Source organism: Astatotilapia calliptera, chromosome 12 (assembly GCF_900246225.1).
Source record: "Astatotilapia calliptera chromosome 12, fAstCal1.2, whole genome shotgun sequence".
Lineage (NCBI taxonomy): Eukaryota > Metazoa > Chordata > Actinopteri > Cichliformes > Cichlidae > Astatotilapia > Astatotilapia calliptera.
The window spans coordinates 32,167,837-32,193,994 of NC_039313.1; the positions used below are offsets into that span (position 1 = coordinate 32,167,837).

General features: G+C 40.0%; 2 protein-coding genes across 9 annotated transcripts; one reads left to right on the forward strand and one right to left on the reverse strand.

Annotated features, from left to right (window-relative positions):
* Positions 1-1,242: 1,242 nt before the first annotated feature.
* slc2a8 (solute carrier family 2 member 8) lies at positions 1,243-13,207 on the reverse strand. 2 transcript variants are annotated; one of them, XM_026186552.1, is made up of 12 exons: positions 13,150-13,207; positions 12,951-13,020; positions 12,613-12,748; positions 10,848-11,010; positions 9,248-9,454; positions 8,539-8,638; positions 5,910-6,121; positions 5,636-5,785; positions 5,183-5,291; positions 4,974-5,096; positions 3,869-4,014; positions 1,243-2,262 (listed from the first exon to the last, which is right to left on the reverse strand). In XM_026186552.1, exons 3-12 carry the CDS (start codon positions 12,699-12,701, stop codon positions 2,116-2,118), a joined length of 1,446 nt encoding a protein of 481 aa, XP_026042337.1. In that variant the 5' UTR covers positions 12,702-12,748; positions 12,951-13,020; positions 13,150-13,207; the 3' UTR covers positions 1,243-2,115. The 2 variants fall into 2 exon arrangements, with proteins under 2 accessions (XP_026042337.1, XP_026042336.1); XM_026186551.1 differs by having other exon boundaries at positions 12,931-13,020.
* A 217-nt stretch (positions 13,208-13,424) lies between these two features.
* On the forward strand, positions 13,425-23,622 carry LOC113033138 (tetratricopeptide repeat protein 16). 7 transcript variants are annotated; one of them, XM_026186548.1, is made up of 14 exons: positions 13,425-13,589; positions 13,937-14,115; positions 14,396-14,486; positions 14,666-14,803; positions 15,568-15,668; positions 15,855-15,984; positions 16,705-16,919; positions 17,038-17,161; positions 17,249-17,375; positions 20,668-20,812; positions 20,928-21,093; positions 21,478-21,611; positions 21,713-21,854; positions 21,993-23,622. In XM_026186548.1, the coding sequence occupies exons 1-14, from the start codon at positions 13,557-13,559 to the stop codon at positions 22,026-22,028; spliced, it is 1,761 nt and encodes a 586-aa protein (XP_026042333.1). In that variant the 5' UTR covers positions 13,425-13,556; the 3' UTR covers positions 22,029-23,622. The 7 variants fall into 7 exon arrangements, with proteins under 7 accessions (XP_026042333.1, XP_026042334.1, XP_026042332.1 ...); XM_026186549.1 differs by having other exon boundaries at positions 17,038-17,155; XM_026186547.1 differs by having other exon boundaries at positions 17,038-17,375; positions 21,961-23,622.
* Positions 23,623-26,158: the final 2,536 nt, after the last annotated feature.

A 26,158-nucleotide genomic window follows, 5' to 3' on the forward strand; every position in this document is an offset into this window, starting at 1 on the left:
GTGTAAAAGGATGCATATGGTCAACAATACACAGGTAGACTGAGTAGGCCAAGTAGACTCAGGAGGGTCCCAAATTTTGCACAAAAGTAACCTCTCACATTATACCAGCAGCAGCTTAAATTGTTGAAACAAGTATGTATGCATAGAGGATGGAGCCATGCATATGTTATTTATGCCAAATGCTGAATCTGTAATTTGAATATTGAAGCAGAAATGAATACTCAGCCTCAGTTTATGGTTTTTACCTGACAGGAATGACACCGGGTATGGTCATCTGTACATTCAGAGATCCTCTTCTGCTTACCTTGGTCATAATGAGTGGTTATTTGAGTTACTAGTCTCAACCATTGTATTAAGGCTGATGATAGAAGGTGATTTGAACAACAACCCCAGGTGTATGTGGCTCAAATTCACCAGATACACAACAGGCATGGGGCTGATTACCAACAATGATGAGAGAGCGCCAATTGACAAATAACATAGTAGTGGATTCCTGAAGGTCCAAGAGAACAGACCCACCCCCCAAATATAAATCAGTGTTCAGGATGTGGAGATTAAATTTGTCTCTGTCCACCTCTCAGAGTACCTGACCTGGACCACTCACATCTTTACTGTCACTGGCAAGGCTCAACAATGTGTATACATCCCGAGGAAGGTTGGGCTACCTCAGAACCTAATTTCTGCCAGGATCCAGCTACATGCAATCAGTGGCATCTTTAAGACCTGGCACCAACAACAACACTTAAAGTGACTTAAATTTCCTACTTGTTAATGTTACCGTTAAGTGGCAGTCAAAAACATCTTAAGGGGTCTTTATGATAAGATTGAAACATTTATCACCTGGAACTTAGATGTTTCATCAAAAAATGTTACGAGTGTAGGTAATAATTCTGTGTCATACCAGAGTCATAGAGGAGAAACTAGGGAAATAACCATGACTTTATTCTGTTCAGGTGAAATTCACAATGAATTTGTAAAGAATACACAGACACAATAGAAACATCTTTATTGATCACAAACTAAATAAAAAAAAACAACAACAACATGATTATTATTCTTTTCCAGTAGAGTGATCAACAAAAACAATATGTTTAAGAAAAGGTGATATTTAATTAACATAACTCACTACTTCACAATGTGACTTACGTGACTATTATCATAACCTCAAGGGTGTATAAGTCATATAATGTGTGTTTAAAACATTTTTCAAGTGTATCCCAAAAGAAAAATGATTATAAAACTTTAAAGAAAAAACACATTTTTACAGTTCACAGCTAAAAAAAACCCCCAAAAGAACAATGCCTTCACATAAATCTTCCCTGATGGTGTAAATTACACACAGGTAAATTAGTGTAAACAGCTTACTCACTTCTACCAAAATGTTACACTTTTGTTCTGTCTTTTGCTAGAGTCCTTAAAAAGAGTCAGAACAATAGGAAATATTCTTATCCAGCAACGGAAAAAAAATGTAAATGACCCGGAAGAAGTCACTGCACGTGTCTGCCTGCTCAATTTAGAAGCTCTGTTTAAACAAACAGAGGGAAAAACAGTAGCTTATATGTATTTTTGGCATTTCATTTTATAGGGAAGGCAACACTGGAGTCCATTACTACAACCCTCAGTGTTTTCCAACTTCATGCTAAACTGCTGTCCTGAGGAAAACTTGCCAAAATTGTCTTTACTGATCAGAACTGCAAGAAAGAGTACACCTGGGGGCAGTATAGAGTCAGCCCCCCTTTAGCCTGAATCTGGTCCCCTCTGTAGACTGTCAGTATCACAAAACTGAAAGGACTGCACTTAATTGCCTTATCAGATTATCTTACATTAAAGGATTCTGGACAGATTTCACATGAAAACAGCTCAAATTTGGCAGAACCTTACTGATGCATTACAGTTCAATGGCATCATGAACAACAGACAAATCAATGCCTCGTACACAAATACTGAAAATCATAACCTTCACGAAGGATTACTTCTTTCAGCAGTTTCTGTAATATCCAAAGGTGATAAAGTGTTAATAATAACAACAACAAAGAATACCCACACAGTGCCCCAGGTAGAGCAGTGAGTTCAGAAATGAGCAGTTTTGTCTTTTAGTCTTTACATGTGGCATCTTCAGGGACCTGACATCCCTCTGAAAGTTGCTTCGATTTGCTCCAGTGTCTTGCCCTTGGTTTCTGGGACGAAGACCATGGTGAAGATGACATTCAGGATGCACATAGAAGCAAATAGCCAGAAAGTTCCTGCACTGGTTAGAAGATTCTGCAAGGCAAATAGGTATCGGGGGGGGGGAAGCAAGAGAGAGCGAGCGAGCGAGCGAGAGAGAGGGGGGAAAGGCCACAGAGAACTATGTCAAAAACACTCAAAATATCCCGACTGCAGCGCAAATTCAATTCAAATTTTCATCCCTGCATCAAAATATGTTTTCACAGCTTCACAAATTGTCACTCATATGGATTTAACTGTTATTTTTCCATCCTCAGTATGTTGGAGAGGCTTCTCCAGGTAGCAGAGGTGGCCTTCAGCAATGAGACAGACAGCTAGACAATCCAACATCCAAAGCCAATTTAGAATGACCAATTAATGTAACATGCAGTTTTTTGACCTCCAGGAGGAAGTTATACAAAGATATCGCTGTACAGTAATCTAGATGTTGGTGTAGAGTAAACTTTGTTTTTTAAATTCACAAATACAGATGGTTAAAAAAAACAAACAAAACTATAATCCTGTACAAAAAAATGAAACCCATTATCCTTTGAGCTGAGAATATCCAATCTAAAAGTGACAGCGCTTTGAGACAATACAGCGAACCTAAGCAGGCTATGGAGTGACTACTGACTACTTAAGCTGCTGTTATGGTTGGCATGTTGGTCACTGCTCAGTCTAAATGTGACATCAGACCCATAACTATTCATAAGGGTGCTTGTGGCACACTGGACGTGGTGAAGTCTTCTCGTAAACAACATGTTTTGCAACTCAGCGGAAAAAAAATTATACTAGAACAAGTCCAAAGAGGAAAGAAAATAATTATGGTGGTTTGAAAGTTTTCTCCACAAAATCTCATCTTTTTTTGCTCCAGCTGTTACAGCTTTTCGCCTTTGTACCCTGGTTATCTCAATGTGCCTGTACTGACCCATCACTGAAACAGCAATAGACATTAAGCTTTTCAAACACTCATTTTTCCAGCCTGACTAAGTCAGGAGTCATGCAGCATTTGTGAGAGCAACAATGGTGAGCATAAATGGCCAGTTAAGTCTGTTATGACTGATGGCAAATTAGGGCCGTTACAACAACTATGTGTATACTGGACTAAATGCTTCCCTTAATATGCTCGTTAAGTAGGAATGCACTTCTCTGCAGCTCGTCTGGTGTTGGCAGGGAAGCTTTCTGGGAATAAACTATGTTTGATGGGGGCGAGTCATCAACATTTTGCCATAAGTCAGTGATGATGTGTTTCCAATGTGTTCTGCTATCTCATCACAACCATAATAACAAACAATAATGATTACTGTGTGACATCATTTTGACTTTCTGGTGAGTTACGTTATGCTAACTGTTCCAACAGGATCTTATTCCACATCCATTGAACCATTTGTGGTAAACATGCGGCCTATGTGCCAGAACCAGCCCAGCAAAGGGCTCTACTTTGTCCCTCGGATGGTGCTGCAAAGTGCAAAATTTGCAGTGAAGTCTTTTTATGGCATCTTAAGTAAACATTCTGTATGCTCATGTGTTCACTAAAAAAAGGATCCCAGATGTAAGATAAAATTTCACTTCTGTTTAATTAAATTTCACTTCTGTTTACAATCCTGGTTGAAATGTGGTTTTATGGATCTTTAACAGATTTGGTATTCTGTTCAACACTCACCATCATATCCTGGAAATTTTTGGTGACGACGAATGCTATGCTCCAGTTGGTGAGGACGCAGACAGCGCTGGCAACCCCCCTCACTTTCACTGGGAAGATCTCTGACATGACGAGCCACGGGATCGGACCCCAGCCGAGAGCAAAACCTGAACAGGACAGCAACAGTTATTAAAGTGGCATGGTCTGTTGGGGGAATACACCCACAAGTTTAACAAAAAAAATCCCCATCAGCAGCACTAATTTGTTTGGGTTTTGGAGTATTAAATGTAGGGCTGTTCGATATAACGATATAACGTCTAATGTTTCATTTTACGCTATCGCTTGTTTCGTGGTGTCGCAAAATAAACTGTTTACGGAAATAGTTTTTCATCGTTTTGATGGTCACTCCAGGATTTCTTAAAGTTCTCTCTTTCTCTTATATATAAAATAACCACACTACTGACGGACAAGCGACTGTTTGTTTGCGTTGTCGTTAGCAACAACGACGGTAAAACCATCGTGTGGCTCCGCCTTCCGCTTGTTTATTTTCCACGTAAACCTTTCACAAAAAAAGCTGAAGATCCTGTTGAGATTTTTCAAAATAAACTGAATCAGGTGAAATTGTATGTGGAGTGTTTACGGATGAGAAACTAAAAAGAGCCGATGGGTGCTTAAAAACATAAACCTTAGGACAGGCTTTTACCCTCAGCATGCCGTGTAATAAATACTCACAAAATTGTGAAAATTGCGGCCGTTTCAACTTATTTAACACTCGACTCCAGGTACAGCACTCCCAGCTGAAAACACTTCACGCAAGTTGCCCGAGATTCACAGAATTTACAGAAAATGTAAAACTTTTGTGATAAATATCGTCGTTTGGGACGATAAATATAGGATATATTAGGATATAGGATATGAGATTTTGGTCATATCGCACAGCCCTAATTAAATGTTTTGCAGATGACTGACAAATTTATCTTTGAATTTGTGATGGAATAGCCAAAGCCATTAAATATCCAAAGTTATTTGTATTAAGTATAAGGTAAGGAAAAGGTGTGAGGACTAAATCATTTTTGCATCTTGAAGTGGAGCTGATTGACCCATTTTTATATGCTGGAAAACTGACCTGTGATGAACACCGCTATGCTGGCCAGAGCCATCCAGGCCAGGTCACCATGGGGTTCTGGAAGTAAGGACATCAGGTAGAAGTAAACTCCAAATGCTGTGGTGCTGATGGCCATGGCAACACCTGTGTTATGAAATTACAATCAAGGAGGTGTCACAGAGAGATCTCGGGAATTATGGTTAATAATTACATTTAAAGATTCTGGCTACCTGAGATAATGAGAAGGACTTTCCTTCCAGCTTTGTCCATGATAAGCGCTGCTACTCCAGTAAAGACGACCTGAATGAGACCCACGATCACTGACGCCAGGTCACTTTGCTGCAGAATAACGAGAAAGACAGGTCTATAATGAATTTATGTTTTCACTGAAAACTTGTAAATTGATAATTTTGCTGTTGAATTCAATTTTCACCTCCAAGGGGAGAGCTTTCTATTAGTGTGTTCACTGAAATGTTTCGCATTTTGTTACACTAACTTGTGACTTTTGTTTTTAGCCCTACTCCTATTTCCCAAAAAAGCCTTTTTGGGAAAAGTGCAACGCGACAAATCCATTTTTGATAAAAAGGTGCCAGCACTGTCCTGTGAAGTCTTGCTCTTCTGCTCCTTCATCTGCTTTGTTTAGTGAGTGATAGAAAGAGCAGTAGCGCCTGTGAATGAGCTACCTTAAAATGTGCCTGTTCAAATATATTCTCAGCATAGAACATGATGGCGTTGATCCCGCTCATCTGCTGGAAGATCATCAGCATGATGCCAATCACCAGAGGCTTGTAGACACCAGGATCCTTCAGGTCAGACAGCTGGAATTTAGAGCCCTAGGAGGAAAACAGAATAACGTTGTCAATCATCAAGCCAAACTGCCAACATTTTCCCACAGTGGTTGAATTACAATTGAGGAGGGCAAAGGCACTGTGGCCAGAAATTCTTGTCTTATATCACCTGCTCATCACATGCTTCCTCAATGCGGGCGCACTCCCATTCGACAGGAGCGTCTGGTCCACGTAAGAAGCGCAGTGACTCCACAGCCTCCCTTCGCTTGCCCTGTGACAGCAGGAAGCGGGGCGTTTCAGGCATGAAGGACATAAAGACCATCAGCAGCGTCGGTGGGATGGAGCAGCAGATCGCCAACCAACGCCAGTCCATAAAGAGACCTGCAGGACAGGTTCACACACACTCAGGATGAGCCATTTCTACAGCTATTCCTCATCTTTTGTTTAAAGAGATGTGGAAAAGAAGTTTTAGAAGCCATTCATTTTAATTTTACAATAACAGGAACAAGGATATTTATTATATTTCAAAATCGGCATCTAAAGTGTTATATGTGCTCAGAGAAGGTTGTTAATTTTGGCCAAACAGGTAATCACTAAATCACTGAATGAGTTAAAAAATGTCTAACAGAGACATTTCCCCCTTTACCAAAAAAAAACAAAACAAAACAAAAAAAAAGCCTCAATAGAAATAAGCAACATTTCTTGTACATATGAAAGACAATTTGATTCATATGGCCTTTTAACAAATTCCATGATGTGATCCATCGCATCAAACCATGCAGCTGTTTTGAAACAACTTTGTCTTAACAGTGAGAACCATTTGAACTGACACTTTTAGTTTTTACTGAAGCCTCAAGGTTAGCATTTATACTGCCCCCATATCTAAGTGTTTAACACCAAACATTACAAGTGAGGGGCGGATTTAAGTGAGAAAGGCAATGCATGCTCACTGGGCAGCAACGTGTCAATATTAAGGTGAGCCTGTCCTAATGTGTACTCTTATGATCCTTCTGTATGCTAATGAGACAATAATTTATTCAATGAACATCATGTTATATTGAGGAAGACTTGAGGAGGCTAGTGACTGATACAATAAACTAATTATAACCTCAGTAAACAGGTTCCTAAATCAAATGAGCAATAAGCTATCTTTGCAACTGAGTAGTGAGCCCCTGCTGGCCATTAAAAGCATTAAAGGTTTAGCTTTATTTTTCAAACCTGGAGACTAGACCAGAGGTGGGCAACTCCAGGCCTCGAGGGCCGGTGTCCTGCAGGTTTTAGATGTGTCCTTGATCCAACACAGCTGATTCAAATGGCTAAATTACCTCCTCAACATGTCTTATAATTCTCCAGAGGCCTGGTAATGAACTAATCATTTGATGTGTGTGTGTTGACCCAGGGCGATATCTAAAACCTGCAGGACACTGGCCCTCGAGGCCTGGAGTTGCCCACCCCTGCTATAGACCAATGTAAAATGTCGCAGTTCCAACATGTGCTTTTTACTTCAGGTTTTTCCTGCATTCTTATACAATTGCCTTATTCCTTAGCATTTTCCTGTTTCTCAAACTTTATCCATAAGTTCTATTTGTCAAATGTTACCCAAGTTACCAGATTGTCTATGATACACAGTTAACATAATACTGTGTGTGTGTGTATACACACGTTTAGACGTCTTTGTAAGGACAGAAAATTGGGATGCTACTATACCTGTGGGGACCAACAGTCACTTATGGGGACAAAATGACCGTCCCCACCAGTCTGAAGGCATTTTTGAGGCTCATAATGTGGTTTTAGGGTCAGGGTTACAGTTAGGTTGTGGTTAGGTTTAGACTGAGGGTTAGGGTTAGGTATTCATTTTTCATGGTTAGGGTTATGGTAAGCAGCTAGGAAAAGCATTATGTCAATGACATGTCTCAATGTCTTCACACTTGAAAACAAGTGTGTGCGTGTGAGTGTGTGTGCCTCTCTTTCGATGTTTTCAGTACTTTAGTGAATACAGTTCTCGATTAAGCCAGTCTGCCAAGAATGAGAACAGAGCACCTTTTGCACAGGAACCATTTGTTCAGAGCGTTGAATAAAAAGAGGTTTGGGCTTGTCTTTTTTTGATTAGTTATAAAACTCAAGCGCACACTCTAAATTGATACGCAGAAAACTGAGTTTCAGTTTTTTTTTTTTTATTTGAGTAATTTTAGCTTTGGGGGGCACACAGAGGGATTATGGTCACGTCAAAATTCAGTCACAAGGCTCACACAGAGAAACAGGTTCTAAACCAGTTTACTGATCAACTGATTCATAAATAAATTATTCTATTTTTAACCTCATGATGTTATTCCGCAAGTTATCACTGCAAACTCTGATAGACCTTTGATACAATTCAAAAACCATATCTACCCACAACCAAACAGCTGTTTGACTGCAGTGTGACACAGTTGCTGTGTTTGCACAGCAACTAACCTCCAGAGCACCACGAGACAAATCCACCTCTCAAAACATACCAGCTTTTATTAGGAAATCATGCACAGCACACAGCTAACAAGATTAGCCAGAAGCAGCCATTTTCACACAGGTCAAGCAGTGAGGCTGTTGTCTAAGAGGCAGCAGAGGAATCGGATCATATATGACGATGATCATGTGAATGCCACATTTGTTACATCATCTTTCAATGATTTGTAGGTTGTAAAACGTTGTTGTTATCTGACACTTTTTCTTGTATCTGACACTGCAGTTCTTGTAGCCATGTAGACTTTGCAAAGGGAGTTTTAAAGATGCCATAAAAACTTTAAACATCAGTTTCATACCTCCAAGATAAGCTCCCATGATGCCTATCACCACCATGAGCTGCACACAGGAGCCTAAAGTCCCACGGACCTTTTCATGTGCCATCTCAGAAATATACACCTGTTTGAGGGGAGACAAGGGAGAACATCAAAAATTCAAACCTTTAGTATACAGAACTGTTCTCTTAATGGTTTATAAAGCAAACACATATAATTTTGTTTATATAAAGTTAAGAGCACATTTATGATTCACATTTGAGAAGCCAAAGCCAACAAATGTTTGGCGTTTGAATGGACTGATCCACACTAACAATCATTTATGTTATTGAAGCAAAGGTGGTCTTATTCTGTTCATTTCTAGCTCCATATTTTTATTCTACAATGGCTTTGCATGATTCACTGTTCAAAACAATCCTTATTTATCTCACTGAGTGTAGGTGCCGCCCATCAGGTCATTCGGTGTCTGGCTTTCACACCATTTAAGGCCATGTGTCAGATTATACTCTCTAATTTTTAATCAGTGTTCAAGTGATACTGTGCAGCTACTTCTTAATCCCACAAAATGAAAGCATACCTTGTTTTTTCTGCCTGACATTTCAATTTACTGTCTAACAACCAAGTTTTTTGGAGATGGATTTTTTTCTTCTGGAATCAAACTGTCTAATCTTCACATCAACAGATGCCGGGTCAAATATTAAAGAGGCCTTTAATCTGCTTTTAAATGACATACCGGGACAACCAGCGAGGTGATGCCGCTGGCGAGGCCTGTCAGAATTCTGCCAACGTAAAACATCCACACGTTCTGCGCCGCGATGATGATGGTGAAGCCAGAGACAAATGGCAGCGCGCATAACATCAGACTGACCTTCCTGCCAATCTTCTCCACCATCCAGCCACCAATCAGCCCGCCCAACGCTGCTCCCACCGTCACTATGGACTGAAACACAGAACAGATCGTCAGCAATAAACGTTAATGAATTATTTGAACTTTATGTTGCATTTGATCAATTTTATTATTTTAAAAGAATAATTAAACAGGGTTTAACTATTTCTGTTGAGTTAACATCTGGACTATATTTTCTATTTTGCATTAGTGCCTATTTTGAAAAAGGCCAAAGCTCCGGCGCTTGCAGTATATAGACCAACTTTACACCAGTATGCCATGTAACACATGACCATATGTTTAAGTGAAATACTTTCAACGTATTTTAAAACAGACAGCTTGGCTTTAAAGGGTGCATATACTCTTTATACCCAACATTAAAAGGGCAAAAACTACACAGATCCTCTCATTACAGTGGACGGGACTTGAAATGAGTGCATCAGTGGGAAACCTCAGGTTAAGTGTTTTGGAGACAAAGTTCAAGAGGCAACGCTACGATAATTTGGGCATTTGCAGAGGAGGGATAGTAGATAAACTGAGCAAATGATGTTGAGGATTAGGCTCCCAGGCAGGAGAAAAATAAGGAAGATTCATGAACATAGTAAAGGAGAACATGCAGACGGTTGATGTGGCAGAAGAGGATGTGATAGGGTGAGATGGAGGCAGATGAACTACTGTGGCAACCCATAAAGGAAGCAGTGAAAAGAAGAAGAAGATTACAGTATACTGGAGGCAAACCTTAGGTACTGCCATTCATGAAGATGTTACCTTTAACACGTATACACACAAAGCTGACTGCAGGTTGGGGAAACCTGCAGTCAGCTGAGACTGAAGGAGTGATGAAAAGATTCTCCCATTGAAATTGCTACGTCCGGATGAAAAGAATCAACCTTTTGGGGTCTCTATGGCTAGTTTCCCCATTTATCAGCTACTATACAGGAGGTGACTTCTTTTATAGCTACTCAACGGTGTGATTGTCCTAAGGCTTAGCGTTAGAGTTGTGACTGTTATGGATGCCAGCTTCTATTATTTTAAACAATTAGACTAAACAATGCAGCCTCTCGTCCAAGTGTGGTCACTTCTGGCTCAACCCCCCCCCCCAAAAAAAACAAAAAAAACAAAACACAAACATGGAGGCGGCCAAAATGTTACCACTGGGTTACCAAGAAGGGAACCTACAAACCACTAGGCACATGGCTTCAGTGTTGTGGCTGATCAGTATATTAAGTTGTTCCTTCAGTGACTCTTCCACCGTTTTATGTCATAAACTGTTATGACCATGATTATTGAAGCTCTTAAAATGTGCTAAAATGATTAATTTTAAACATACAGTGAACACATTTTAATTTCATCCGGCTCTTTCTTGTGTGTCTTTTTTACAGGATGTGTTGGATGAAATGAGATGTCACACAAATCTGCTGTTAAAATTGCCTGGCTGTCATCATACCCCAAACCAGGAAGCCTGGTTATCGTCCAGTCTCAGCCGAGAGTCCTCAATCTTGGTGAGTTCGGGGATGGCGGGAGAGCTGTATCCCAGCACGAACCCGAAGCTCATGGGACCCAGAACAGAGGCAAGTGTCGCAAGGTACAACTTTCGATTCTTCACTTTGCTGTGGAGAGAAAGAGGAACACAGATGAGTGTAGGAGGTAAAGGTCAGGTCTCACATATGATAGAAAGAAGCTCAGCCTCATTAATATGCTTCAGGGACAAAAGAGAGAATAATTTCTGCTTCTTCTTTTAAGCCTATAATATCATGGCATGGGTGACATGCATCATTTCTAACGGCTGTTCAGTCAGGAACACTGTAATCAAGAGAATACTGATTTGTATTTAAACTGGGAGAGCACCAGCAACAATAGGAATCCAGTACAGAATAGAGCAAGTATTACAAAAACTAGCAGATATGACTGTGATTAACTCGGACTAAGAATGAAAAAGCAGAGCTAGGATCACGGTGCTGCACAGTACTTTGCAGCTTTAGACTGAATGCAGGAAGAATAAAGCAGCTTTAATAGGACATGAGATTGTCTGTAAGCTCCAGTGAGTTTAAAGGGAGCATTGGGTGTACTAAATGATAATTTTTTCAGGGTTTGTAACATTATTTTGCAGATTTACATTAATATATAAAAAAATGTAATTACATTAATGTTATTAAAACTTAAGAATATAAAAATAAAAGCTTTTTTGCCCCCACCCCCCACTTTACAGCTACAACACCAGTATGTGGTGTACCACATGACCATATGTTCAAGTCACCCTTGGACTGTTGGAAACGAAAGCTGGTTTTGCAATCATCACTATAATTCAAACTAAAGGTGTTGAGGTCAGGCCAGTCAAGTTCTTCCACACCAAACTTGCTCATCCATGTCTTCATGGACCTTTCTTTGAGCCATGGTGGGCAGTACTGTTGGGACAGGAAGGGGCCCTCCTACAACTGTTACTGCAGTGTAGATCAGTATAAGCTTTCTGAAGCAGGAAACTCTGCATCAAATCACATGCTAAAATCTAGTTCTCAGAATGCTGATGTACTCGCTTTACTTCATTGTAGTGACGTTTTTCCAAAAGATATTCAGTCACTCTCTCTGCTGATGATGTATGCGAGTCTAAAATCCCTATATTTGTTCATAGCAACATGGTTTACATCATTTTCATCCTCATCAAACTTCTCCGTGCAGGACAGAAATGTGTCACTGTAGGATAAAGGCGATCACTCAGAAGAATATTGTATTGTATTGAAAAACCCATCCATGACAGCATACCACATCCCCCCAATGCAGAGGTGAAGGGCTCAGTGTTTTCCTTTAATTTGTCACTCATCTGTGTAATTCTTCTAGTAGCCATTGACTTTGGTCTAGGTCAACATAAAACAGTTGTTATCAAGCAAACTCCAGATTCTCCTCTGTGGCCCTTTCAGGTTCCAAATAAGCAAGCAAAAAGAAGCTAAGCAAAGATCAACTGCTTGTTCAGTATGCCATAATCTTTAAATTTAGTACACACACACACACACACACACACACACCAATAAATTATGCTACACCATTAAAACTAAACAAAGCAATAATATCCGTAATTAAACTGGTTTCCCTAAAACAGCAAGGGGAGAGTAAAAACTACAAGTCGGAAACATAATCTGCATGGTCTAGATAACTCTGTATATTTAGATGATACGTAAACCCTCTGAAATGATCTGCTGTGGTAGAGCTACACTGACCTCAGATAAGCATCTTGTTCAGACATGAGTCCTGTTGGATCTCCACCCTCGGCATCCAGCAGCCTTCTCCTCTCATCTTGGATGTCCATACCGACAGCAGTAGTAGCAATCTTTCCTGGTTTTTACCTCTGTTCACCTTTGACAATGATCACATGTCAGAAAGTAATTTAAAAATCCCCGAACAAAAGCTAGAAAAGCAGTCGAAGAAAGCGAAAAACCACCAGGACGGAATCAGAAAAAAGAAGAAGTTAGACCATCTGAGATATCCGTGAAGAAAATATCGGACAATTCAGCTGGAAAAAACAATGTGACCATTACCGAGAACATTTGCTTCTCACCGGCGGTTAACTTGCTTTGTCAACATTGAAGTCAGCTGATCGTCCTGTGTTCCTCTTATTTCCTGTTTCCCTGCGTGTAAGTAGTTTCACAGTAAAACTCCTAGTATGAGGTCTATCGCCCAAAACAGACTGCAGTCTCCTATCTTTATTAAAGCAAAGATAGAGTAACAGACACCTTTACTCTAAAAATTAAACTCACTTTAATTTTTAACGTTTTACGAAGACGGGCAGATATTCTGGTTAATCGCGGTCATTCCTTCAGAATTAGTTAAAGCTCATTCCTTTAAGCTAGCAGATACATAGCGTTACACAGTTCATTAATTTTTGCATGTGTTTTAATTTTACTTCATAGCTACAGCTTATTAAAAGACGTTAATGTTATTTATTTTGCATTTTAACATGGCGAAAAAACAGGAAGGAAGCGATCTCTCGCTTACGATTTGTTTCCAAAATAAGAGCTTCTAGGAGTGTTGAAGTTGGTTTCCATGGCGACCCTCGGATTTTCAACATTAGGCAACAACTTTATACAAGCAAAGCAAAAAATAAAGGTCGTAAAAGTGACTGCGTAAGTGTAAAACAGCTCGAAACAGCAATTTCAGTGACGCAATGGACACATCTGAGGAGACAGATGACCAAACGGTAAAAAGTGACTGAAAAGCAACAGTGAAAATGTAGACAGGCCCAGCCTGTTGGTTGTGTATAAAATATGTTTGTTTCATTTATGATGCCTGAGCTAGCTAACTAGCACAAACCCAGGTTAAATAACGTTACGGCTACTGAGTGAACATTGAAAGTGACGCAAAGTGTTTTTAGGTTGGAGTAAGACTTGTAATTTAAAAATTTTAAATGCATAACAGCACACAATAAATGTTTTCCACTACCTTAATAATAGCCTCACTAATAAACTGTTATGTGATGTTGTCGAGATAAAACAGTGTGCCACCTCAGAAAAAGTGAACTGAAATCTTTTGATTGTCCACCTCCAGGATGCAGAGCAGAGTTTTTTCCCCACTGCTGTATCAGAAGAGGAGCTGGTTGAGGCCAAAAGAAAAAACAGCCTAAAACGGCTGTTTGGCTCCAGTAAAATATTTCTTCACACAGAAAAATCCTGTCAAAGACCAGACCTGCAGGGCAGCCTCATCATTCAGAGCAAGGCCGCTGAGCAGTGAGAATCAACAGTGACTGATACCTATGTGTCTTGAATACGTACAGCAGTACATTTAAAATGGTGTTATACTTCTTATTATAGTCATTATTTATGTTATATTGGGCCTTTGTGCTTCATCTAAGTTCATCCTCTGTGTGGAATAAGTTGTTTTAGCTCCCTTCCACTTCCTTTAAAACCAAATTGTGTCTGATTACCTTCCACTTATATATAGACAGTTTATTGAATTTTAAGTATTTTCATTGTTAAGTAATATTTGTTTTTGTTTTTGTTATTGCAGTTATATAAATGGGGAAGAGGCAATGGGGAAGTCTCAGTATGAGAGGGCTGTCATCTGCTTCTCCAAAGCCATCACTCTGCAGCCACAACAGGTCACCTTCCACAGTGGTCACACAAGATGTTGCTGATTTTCCTGTAAAATAGATCAGATGAGGCTTTTTTTTTAACATAACTGTTAGTTATGCTTTCTGGATATTATGTATGCATCTCTTTTCTGGCCTGCGTCTTATCCTCTCTATATTGTTATATCCTGTGATATTACATGTTCTAGGTTCAGCTATATGTGAGCCAGGCAGAGGCCTACCTACAGCTGTGTGACTTCCAGTCAGCAGCAGCCTGTTACAAACAGGCCTGGCTCTTGGAGCCTGGAGCCTTCAAGGATCGTTTGGCCTTCATTTACTATCTGCAGGTAGAAGTATTCGCAGGGTCCAATGATGAAGACTTGTCATGTCGTTTCTTATTTTCTGTCATGAATATACTGCTACAATGCTGGATACAAGGTCTGAACACTCAGTTTCAGAAAGTTTTTTTTCTATTTGAGGATTTTTATTCGGGTCATCTCAGGACACGACTCTAGCTGTGAGCACCTCTTAAGTAAAAAATAATTGAAAAGAAAAAAACATGTTATTTTCTGTTTGATTTAAAGTTGTTGACATGAAAAATATTGCATATTGTTTGACAGTGTTTCTCTCAAATATACGTTCATTATATCATATATCTCCTTGGAATCTAAGTTTATTCTACATAGAACTGAGCTTATACTTAGTTCTAGTGGCTGAGTCAAACTCAGCCACAGGCCTGGCAGATCAGCTGATCTTAGTGCCAAACTACACACCCAAGTTGCAAATCTCATATAGCATGCACTAATTTACCTACTGCTGCCAATGTATGCCTCCTTGCAACCCACCTACCATCCAGGTTCTCTGTTTCCTTCTGTTTATGAAATAATCAAGGTTATATTTGTTGTCATTAATGCCTGTTCTGTTCTATGAGAAGGGTTTTTGTAGCGGTTTTCCTTGCCTTTAGCCTCCATGGAAAGGCGGGGATGTATACTGCTGCAGAGCAGAGCAACCAAACATTAATTACTACAGTTGAAATAAGAATCCTATCTTAATTTAAGTGGGCATTAGAGAACTATCCTAACATAGATCCCTCTGCCTCTTGTTGTCCCAGGGTCAGTGTTTGTTCGACCAAGGTTTTTTTGTAGATGCACTGGAGGCTTTCAGCAAAGCTGCTGAGGTGAAACCGGGTTGCAGAGCTCACAAGGTCAGAAGGTCAGAAGCCTGAGCCATAACATCTAGACTGAAGTACAATATATGTTTAGTGTCTAAGTTACCTTATAGTTCCCTTATAATTGATTTGAGCATTTGTTATTCGTGTACAGAAGGTAAAAGATTAATAACAAGTCCCCAAGAGTTCAAATGTGAAATTAACAAACATACATATACTTTGCATCCCAGCTTGGCCTGTCTGACAGCTTTAGGTCGCCACACTGACTGTCTGAAGCTGGTAAATGACTGGATGGCATCAGAAGGTCCCACCTCCGACCTATACATCCTCAGAGCCCGACTGCACAAAGAGCTTAACAAGGTCACATCTCTTACACCTCTCTGTATAACCTATGTAAAAATCTCAACATTTTGCGTTTTGCATTCATGTTCACGATATTTTAATACCAAGATTCTTTGACTGATCTCTGTGTAATGGCCCAATGTACTAACTATAGCTACAGAGCAGGACAGAACATGCAGCATTACAAAACATAGGCTGTAAAAAACAGTTGAAATTGGGAACTGAGGCTTCCACAAACTGATTTTGGCAAGAATAAATCAGCAATAAGAGAACAAAGTGCTGAGGTTGTGGATCCATGGATGCCTCTCATGTAAGATCTTGTCTGTCATCACATTGTAACCACAAAGATATCATGTGGTCTCAGTTAGCGTTCAGCCAAGCGGAAAAAAGTCATATGAAATGTTTGTGTAAATGCTAAGTGATGTTGTAGATTAGTGTCTACAAACAGTATACACTAATGTTGCTATCATAATGACTGCTGCAATAAAACAGCCAGATTTGGCCAGATTTGCAGTTGCTGCTATTTCCTATTTGCTCAATCTTTAAGTGTTTAAGTTTCATATCAGATATAACCTGCAAACTTTCTTGAAATGAAATGCGCTTTAATTCTCAAAAATTTCCTTTAGTCTGTTTTTTTTTTTACTTCTGAAGATCTCATCAGTTCAAAGTTCTAAGTATACTTTGTCTACTGTTTAACATTTATGATTAAACCAGCAGAAACTTTCTTCTTCTATCCAGACATCAGTTTGTTATCATGACGTGCAGTTGGCGTTGGCGTTGAACCCGACCTGTCCGGTGGCTGGAGCTCTGCAACTCCAGCTGCGGGAAGCGAGTGAACAGGCGAGACAAAGGGCTGTGGACAAAGCTTTGTGTGGAGAGTTGCCTGAAGCCCTTTGCATGATTAATATCGCTCTAGCCAACAGCCCAGAGGACGGAGGCCTCTACCTGTTCAGGTGTTTCCAGCCAATGTGTAGACCTTAACAAAATCTGTTTTGGGACTGTTACACAGCGGAATGTTGACTTGCTGACATGTATTTAATTCAGCTGAATGCTATTCCCTTGCATTTGCAGAGGGACTCTGTATAGACGGATGAAGAACTTCATACCAGCCATTGAGGATATAATCCAGGCTGTGGAGCTGAGTGGAGAAGAGGAGAAGGAGGGACAGCAGGAAATCAGGAGTCAGAAGGTGGAGGTCAGAGATGATAAGGCTGAGAGTTGCTCTGTGCAGGAGGAGGCGCAGTTTCAGCTGGCTCTCATCTACAATGATTTTGCCGTTCAGTGCTTTTGCAAAGGTCTCTACGCAGAGGCGACTCTGCTTCTCAACAAAGCCATTGAGGAAGAGAAGGGCCAGGCAGGCCTGTACGTGAACCGAGGAGGTGAGGCTGTGACACCTGACCTGTCTGTGTGTGAGTCCTCTGCTCTTTTCACCCATGCAATGAAACCCCAAATGTTCTTAGATCGAGCACCCCCCAAAATACTGAACATCTTCTTTGACTCACCTCAACCTTTAATCAGATCTCTGATGGAAATGTAAAACTTAGATAAATTATTTCCTGCTTTTTGTTTTCTTTTTCTGTTGATTTCCTTGTTCCTTGTTGTTGTTGATTCACATCAACAACTTTTCTTTGACTGTCTGATAGACACCAGTTTTTTAACATATACACATAACTGCAATCTCATAGCATGATTTTAATAATTAATATTCATTACCTACTGAAATGCTCATGTTTGTGCTCTCTTTTTTTAAATGCATTATATATTTATTATATACATCCCATGTACAGTTCTTATGAAAGGGGAAACTCTGTTATTTCTGCTGTGATACTGTCCATTTTACATAGGAGTTTATGGCAGTTGACTCACTCTTGGAGTCAGCCTCAAGTGGCCATTGGAGGAACTGCAGCTTTTGGCCCTTCAGCATTGGCTTTGGCACTCAGCCCCAGAGATTGCTGCTTGCTGCTACTTCAATCATGAAACTGCTTAACGATCAGCTGATCGGCTTTTCTGTCGCGAGTCCGTGTCTCTAGTTTGCTTTTGGCCCACTTTGCACCAGAAAGAGGAAACCAGCGGCTGAACAACAGCAGCACGTTTAAGCTTGATCAGCTGTTGTTAGAATTTATTTAATATTACTTTCTACTCGAGGATCTTTTTCTACGTAGCTGACGGCTGGTAACTGTGCAGGGGCGGATCTAGCAAAGTTTAGCCAGGGGGGCCGATAGGGCATTAACAGGGAAAAGGGGGCACAAAGACATACTTTTCTTTCTTATTCTCATTTAAAATGTCTAGCTTTTAATAAATAATTATCTGACACCCAAAGTTTTAATTTGATGTAAAATGAATAGAAGTCAATTACTGTATATAGTAACTATTAAGTCTAATATATACCCTAGTAAGCTATAGTACTTTTTCCTTTGGGAAGGTACCATCTGTGCAGTCTGCAATTTTGTTGAAGAAAGATGTTGAATCTATTTAATATTTCTTGAAAAATAATTGATTTCTGTGCATTTTTTTTCCACACTGCATCAAATTAAGGTTGATTACGTCGATTAAGCATCATGAGGTGGAGCGTGAGGGGTGGTTCCCTATTTTTTATTTATTTATTTTTGTTGTTGCTGGGAGTTGGAACCCTATTAGTTAGGTTGCTTAATATTTATGCTAAGTACTCTTTAAAATACCAGAATAGGGAGGATGGTGTAGGTTTAAGTTTATTAGATTGATCAGTATTGCTGTACTATGAAATATTTTTTTTTTGCATACAGGTATAACAGAATAGCTTTAGTGTAGTTGTTGTTTTAAACTTGAGTATGAACTTATACAAAATGCAGCAAGATATTTAAAAAACAGTTTTGTTGATTAAAAAACACCATATCGGATTCATATCGGTATCGGCAGATATCCAAATTTATGATATCGGTATCGGTATCGGACATAAAAAAGTGGTATCGTGCCATCTCTACTCTAAACATTATTGATTTGAGTTGAATGTAAGAAAACTAATGTCGAATGTTGTGTGCAAAGTATGTTTGATGTCCCCTTCCGAGTGATTGCCTGGACAACAACTTTGCATGATCTCAAAACCTGTTATGACATTTTTGAGAATTAATGTGTGGAAATTTCTACTTTCTGTGCAAGCGCACATTCATATTCAGCACTTTGGAAGTTTGAGTAATGCGACAGCCAGAACGTGAGGCTTTAAAGCCAAAAGTACACCTTAAACTTGACGAGCTTTTGTCATGGATCATCAGCACTGTGAATCAGGGTATTTAGTCAAAGAGGATCTTACACTGAGTGTTCTTCTAAGTGTTTGAGTTGAAGCATGTGACTTCCTGCACAGTAAAAGAGGCAAAACATCTAATGTGACAGGGGAAACTTGACAAACCAGATTTTTAGGCAGCAAGACTGAAGAGCTGCTCCAACTGAAGATCATGCACTGTTTTTAGGGTTTCACCACTCTACACTCTCCATCAGGAATGGATGGGGATAAAACACAATTTAATAGCCATGTATTTGGATAGCCCCTGTATCTCACATCTTACTATGTAACACGAGGGGGATTGGAAATGAATGGTTCAGCGACAGTAGTGCGTTGAGTCTGTTGGCAATACATATGCAGCTTCAGACTGCAGAGAGCATCTGCTGTCAGATGCGGGCTGTATAAAAAATATGTTGTACAACCGGTCTGTGGGCCAGTTATGCTTACGCTGTTGTTGGTCCATTAACCAGTGTCAGAGAAGAACAGACATATCACATGCAAAAAGGTGATGTGAAATGTTAAAAACAGTGATGTTTTTTCTTTTTTTTTGTTGTTTCATACTTTTCCCATTCCTGGTGATCTCCACTGAGACTCCTCTCCCTATTCTGGCCCACTGTCAGCTAATCAGCGTTTGATTGATGCACACTGTCATTCATGTCAAGCAACATGCAGTTGGGATTTTGGAGGACTGCACGGGAGCACGTTTGCAGTTGTTCAAAACCCCTCTCCGTCTCTCTGTAGGCTTTCTAAAGGGAAATCCCTCCATAAGCTAACACAACCACGGGAGCATAAGTTACGCATGAATCCTTCTTGCATTTCAGTTCATTCCCAAGCCCTTTGCTAAACATCATCCCACTCCCACTACCCTGTCTTTCATTTTCCCTCTCATTGTTATATCCAGGGGCATTTGCAGGATTTTTGTTAAATGGGGTGGCACAGAGAGGAGGGGGAATGAGGCTGAGGCGAGCAGCACTGGAAAATGAAGCCAGTTCAATATTGCCAGGTGCTGGAGTTGGGGACTTTGTTGATATGTTTTGGCCACACGTGTTCCCTCAGAGAGAATCATCACTGAAAAACAACACAAAAATAGTTTCCTGTCATCATATGATGAAACATTTTGATCCTGCTGGACCAGACTGAATGGTTTGAAGATGATGTGAATCATTTGCTTGGCCTCTACAATTACCCAGCTGAGTGCCTGTGGGGAGATTGTGGACCAACATGTGAGACCCAACTCTCTCAGCATCAATCAAACACCAAATATGGGAATATCTGTAGGAAGAGTGGCGTTCATCGTGTTAGGGTTTTGTTTTTCACCTGTCTTTACATCATCAAAGCAGCTATTATGAAAATTAAAACCAGAGTTAATGTGTGTAAAGTTAATGAAATATTGACACTAAATGCTTAACTGAGGAACCATTTTGATGCTTATATGTGTATGTCAGACTGTTTCTTTAAGCAGAGTTATTGGCACTATGCTCTGGCTGACTACCGGCAGGCTGAGGAGATGATGCAGCCAAAAGACCCTGCTGTCCGCCTCCGCCTCGCTGTCATTTACAACACGCTGGGATCTTTGTGTTTCCAGGATGGGTCAGAACCACACGGAGAACATCCCATTAACACCCACACAGAGAAACTTAGAAAGTCAAGTTATCAAATGTCACTTAGCTGATATACTGTTGAATGTGTGTGTCTGGATCTGCAGGCGTTTCCAGGAGGCAGTCGATATGTTTTCTCTGGCCATCCAGCACAACCCCGCCTCTAGCCATTACTACGAAAGCAGATCGAAGGCTTTTCGAAAGCTGCTGAACCTGAGCGGGGCCAGGCAGGACTTCATCTGCATGCTGATTCTGGACCCCACCCACGAGGAGGTCTCAAATTCTTTAATCTTTTGTGGTTTTCAGTAAAGCCACATTTCATTTCAAAAGATTTCATTCAATAAGATTAACACAATGCCTGACAGAGCCCTTAGATAAGGAGAAGACATGACACTCAAATAACCCTGAATGGAAGTTGTTTTAATGTGAACAGTCATCCCAGCCCAACACTAAAGGAGCCAATTAACAGCTAAAATAAGGAAGTTAATGGCTGGTCATCTGTTAATTTCTAATCAATTAACAAGAAACTTTAAAACCTCTTGTGGGATAAACATTTACTGAAAACAATTTCAAAAGTTTTATCAGTAAAACTTTACTGATGCATTTCATTTTAATATTTTAAAATCTTGTGTTAATTGTGTGTGTCTGTTTGTGTAGGTGGCTGCTATGCTTATGAGTCTGTTCCCTGGCTGCAGGGTCTCTGATGTATTGTCCAGCCCAAAAGGACAAGCGATCAGAGCTCAGCTGATGGAAACCATGCAGAGCTGTAGCTCCTCCTCTGATCCACAAAGGTCAGAAACATGGAGGTTAATTTGAAGGCTGGATGATACCTGACATTGAGGTAGCTGACAAAGTCAGTCTTTCGTTGTCTTGTGTTGAATTTTGTTCTTAGACTGAGTGAGAAGCTCTGCAACATGACTCTCACTAATGAGAGCACAGCGAGCCAATCAAAAGAGCCAAGTAAAGAAGGCAAGGAGCTGGAGCTGTGTGTGAACAAAGAGGAGATGCAGATAACTGTGAGGAGCCTCCTCCAGGTACCGAGCAGGACTTCATTTATTTTAGAAGTTCAGTTCTTTAAAAATTCTACTCAGATAATTTAAGTAATTTTCAGCTACAAATCAGTTTTGATCTTTTTTGCAGTGACTTCACAGCTGTTCTGTGTTATTGTGCAGCAGGTCAGCCGTTCATTCCTGACACTGCATCGCTAAACCACACTGGGACGTGTCTCACTACACACCACCTACCATCCATCAGTGCGTCTGTAAACATGAGAGGATGCAGTGCTGCAGAGTTGGCCTGTTTGGGTTCCACATCTGAGAAATGACAGCAGGAATACAGAGAGTGGAACAACCATCATCAGCTGTAACTCTGTGTTTTCCTGTTATTTAGAATTACACAGGAGTTTGATGATCGAGAGAATCATTTTTAACAGTGCCCGATGAAAACGTGCTTCCAGATACATCGGCTGTAGATTGATATCAGAGTTTAAAATCCCAGTTTCACTGATAGCTAGTGCATATTTTTGTATTTGTACTTTTTCTTTTAGTCGTTCCTTCTGCTTTATCAAAATCTATGAGACACAGCAAAGGTAAATGTCATGTCAGTCAACAAGGCTGATATCAAACAACGTATCAGTTCATCCCTGCACAAAATTGTGTATAACTGTGTTCCTTATAATCAAGAAAAGTACAACAATTCATGTGCCTTAAGGAAAAAGTATTTCTGTTCATCTAGATGTAGCGTTTATTAGTAGGAGAAACATTTCATCACTCATTGAAATGACTTCTTTGGTCTCAGAGACGACATTCTTTTTGTTGGTCAGCAGGGGTCAGTGTTTATCTCACTGCAAATACTGCATTCAGATGAACAGGATCACTTTTCTAGGATTTTTTTTACCTGGATACATCACAACAAACCCTTCATATGAAGATGCTGAATAAAAATTAGAAAACTGCAGTTTCATGCCTGTTGAGAAGAACATAAAGGATACTAGGCATGTTTTATTTTTTGTGAATAAAACCTTTACATGAACCTAAAGTTTAATACATATAGCTGCTGCTACAAATACAACTATGATTTCTAAATTATAGATGCTGTTTCTACACAGGTCTTCTATACAGTATTTACGGTTTGGAGATAGGCTCTAAAGATTAATGTTGCACAGCTTAGTATCTGACCAGAAATGTAACGTGGTTTCCCCCTTTTAATTTTACATGGACTGGTACTTAACATTGTTATACTCTAATTGTGCACTCAATGTGGTTCATACAGCATTTTGTTGTATGCCTTTATGGAGTTTGTATCTATCAAGCCCACAGTTACACTCTAATGGATGCATTTAGGTCTAAATTAGGTTTCAGTATCTTGCTCAAGGGCACTAAGACAAATTTACTGGAGAAGCCAGGGATCTTTATAAAATAATTAGTAGATGACCTGTTCTACTTCCAAGTGAGTGGCAAAAATGATTTTGCAAAACGTGATGTTACTGTAAAATTGGTCCCAGACCTTTTGATAATTAAATGTCACAGTCAAGTTATTAATGTTCAACAAACAGAAATTTTGAAATTTTCTCATATTTAGTGCAAAAGTTATTGGGTTATGACCAAAAATGGGGTTAGTTTTGGGAGGCCACAAAGTCAAACTGCAAGATCAGCTGAAGTGAATTCTAGCCCAGAGTGAGTGATTGGTCTGCTTATAGCTGAAAGTACAGCTGTCATATAGTCAGATATGGGTGTGCTGTTTAAACTTAGTCTGCCTACAGCTGTGCTGTTTCTCTCTTAATAAATGTCACTTGTGTTGTCACTGGTATGTGCTCTGTTCTGTGCTTAACTGGAGTGCATACAGGCAAAAATAAATTCTTACAGATAAAAAGGAGGACCTGACTGAAATGTGTTTGTTTAGGTCAAAGTGGCCTCCGACATTAATTTTTGACTACTAAAATCTAATCGGTTCATTCGTAAGTCCAGGAAGATTTTTGTGAGAAAGACAAGAAACTAGTTTAAAGCCCTTCTTCAATATTATGTTCACGAGACAGACAATGGAAAACATATTGCTAATGATTTATAGTCTTAAATTGCATCATACAACAACAGTTACTTAAACTCTAAATCAAAGGTAACAACATGTATCTAAAGCACAGTGGTATTGTCCTTTAATGATCATGTACTGTAGCAGGTAGGTGCAATAGGTGGCAGCAGAGGCATAATATCCTAGTATGGCATTTTCACATGATGTTGGACTGGTAATATCTTCTTTTATATTTGGCATTACACAAAATGTAGGCTTCTGTTTCTCTAAATCCAGCAACAGTTCTGCATTTATAAATGTAATTTGTTTAACTAATTCAGGTGTGATTTACGATGATATTGGTTGCCTGACATACAGTGTGATCGCTTAATGCGACAACAAACAGGTGCTTTGGTGAAAGGGTAGTGCTGGTGAGCGTCTCCTCGACTGGTGAGTGAACCCACGCTGAACTGCGCCACTGTTCACAGTCAGGAGTTTAGTTCCACATGTCACTGCCAAACCACAGATTTGCACAGAATCATGTGACTTAACATGAATAGTAAACTAGTTTCAGTTCCTCTTATTTCTCATTCTGATTGAGCATTAATAACTTGATTTATTGCCCATATACAGTAAAACCACCTGCTCTTTGAAGTCACGCTGTCTGAAACCTGATCCTTTCTAATCCAAAGACCAAACATGTGCCACAGCACATCTAATATGGTATTATTTCCTCACAAAAATCCCTTTGGGAGCCATATGTGTTGACTGACAGCTGTCTGAGGACATGGAGTGGTCTGTGCTGGTTCAGAAAGCTATTCTAAAAAGCAGAACAATAATACTGATGTCTTAGATAATGGGGGTGACGTTGCTAATTTTTTGTCTTACATGACATGTGATTATGTACACGACTAGTTGTCGAGGCTGTCCAGTAATTTGAAAGTAGTTGTGGGAATTATGTACCTGCTGCTTTTCGTCACCTTTCTGCTTCCTTGGTGAAGGGAACCCCTTCTCAGGTGATAGAACATGTGGATGAGCTTTCATATCTTGAGTCTGAATGTGAGGGCACAAATCAAAATTTGCCTCCACAGCACACATATGCCTACCAGTTCTCTTTTCCTATACCTCTGGTGTACCTGAGGTCTCTTAGGTGGAACATCAGTGTCCATGTATTCAAGAAGCAACACTGTGGCATTCACTGGCTCTCACTTATATGTAATTAATTAATTAATTAGAAATTTATGAGAATGCATCAGTTTGTAAGAAGTCATAGTTACACACTAGTCAAATACTTTTTTTTACAGTACTATTTGTTACATCTTGATGGTTAATTTTCCATTTAGCCTAACCACGCCATACTTCAACAGAAGGATTAGATCTGATTGTATCACAGGTGATCGGCAGTGGAGATCTGTTGTGGCTGCAGCTCTGTTGTTGTCTCTACGAGGCAGCTGACCTCGCGGCATTAACAGCAGCTGTGGCAACAGCTGACGCAGAGAAAGGACCTGTGGCACAAAAGCTGCTGTCACACCACAGAAAGTACAGCATAGCTAAAATCACAAACATACCACACATACCAGAGTCTGTCACAGTCGCTTCACGCCGTCCACTCTGGTGTTTAATTGGATCTAATAAAAACTAATAATGCTTATTATTTTCGTCAGCATTTTTAATTCTGGGAAAAGTTGTGCTTTCTGGCCTAAAAGTGCTAATTTCCATTTGTCATTACATTCCAACTGACGTTAAAATTCCACTCTGCCGTGGAGTGTGGTCACGCTAATGTCAATCAAGGCTTACAGTGATGATTGTGATCATGATCGTGAGCTGGCGGACTGAGGTTCAGACGATGTGAGTGTGTATGATCCACATCACCCGAGAGTCTGTAAAAAGCTCAGATTTACTTGCATTCTGTAAATGTTAGGCCTTGTAAAGATTAAAATTCAGGTGGTAACTTAATGTATAGAGTTTGTTAGCTGGATCAGGGATTGTGAATAGTGTAAAGCATTCACAAGTGTAGTCATACAGTCTTGAATGTGTGTGGGCTCTCTGCAGAGCAGTGTGGCACAGACAGTGGTTGTAAAGGAGCCGAGAAGTGCTTCACGCTTGTGCAATAAAAGGCTCAAGTTACTCTCCGCTCAGGGCCGGGACGTGCAGCCAGCCAGGAGGTGCCGGTGGCCCAGCCAGCCAGGTTTCTGAGTCCAGACAAAAACACCTTTCTCTGGGCACAGGAGCTGGCGGCTTGGCCCCAGCTCAAAACATTCCCTGGTGGAGGGGAGGTACATTCTCTGTTTTGTCTAAGATACGCTGAGCACGTTTGTAGTCTTTGGGTAGT

Excerpts from the sequence above, each read along its gene's own strand:
- slc2a8 (XM_026186552.1), bottom strand. The coding sequence starts at position 12,701 with ATGGACATCCAAGATGAGAGGAGAAGGCTGCTGGATGCCGAGGGTGGA. Across the intron at positions 6,122-8,538 it reads CATGGGAGCTTATCTTGGAG|GTCTCTTTATGGACTGGCGT; the intron begins GTATGAAACTGA and ends CCTGTCCTGCAG. Across the intron at positions 4,015-4,973 it reads CATAGCGGTGTTCATCACAG|GTTTTGCTCTCGGCTGGGGT; the intron begins GTCAGTTTTCCA and ends TGTCCTGTTCAG.
- LOC113033138 (XM_026186544.1), top strand. The coding sequence starts at position 13,557 with ATGGACACATCTGAGGAGACAGATGACCAAACG. Across the intron at positions 14,487-14,665 it reads TCACTCTGCAGCCACAACAG|GTTCAGCTATATGTGAGCCA; the intron begins GTCACCTTCCAC and ends TACATGTTCTAG. Across the intron at positions 15,669-15,854 it reads AGAGCTCACAAGGTCAGAAG|CTTGGCCTGTCTGACAGCTT; the intron begins GTCAGAAGCCTG and ends TTTGCATCCCAG.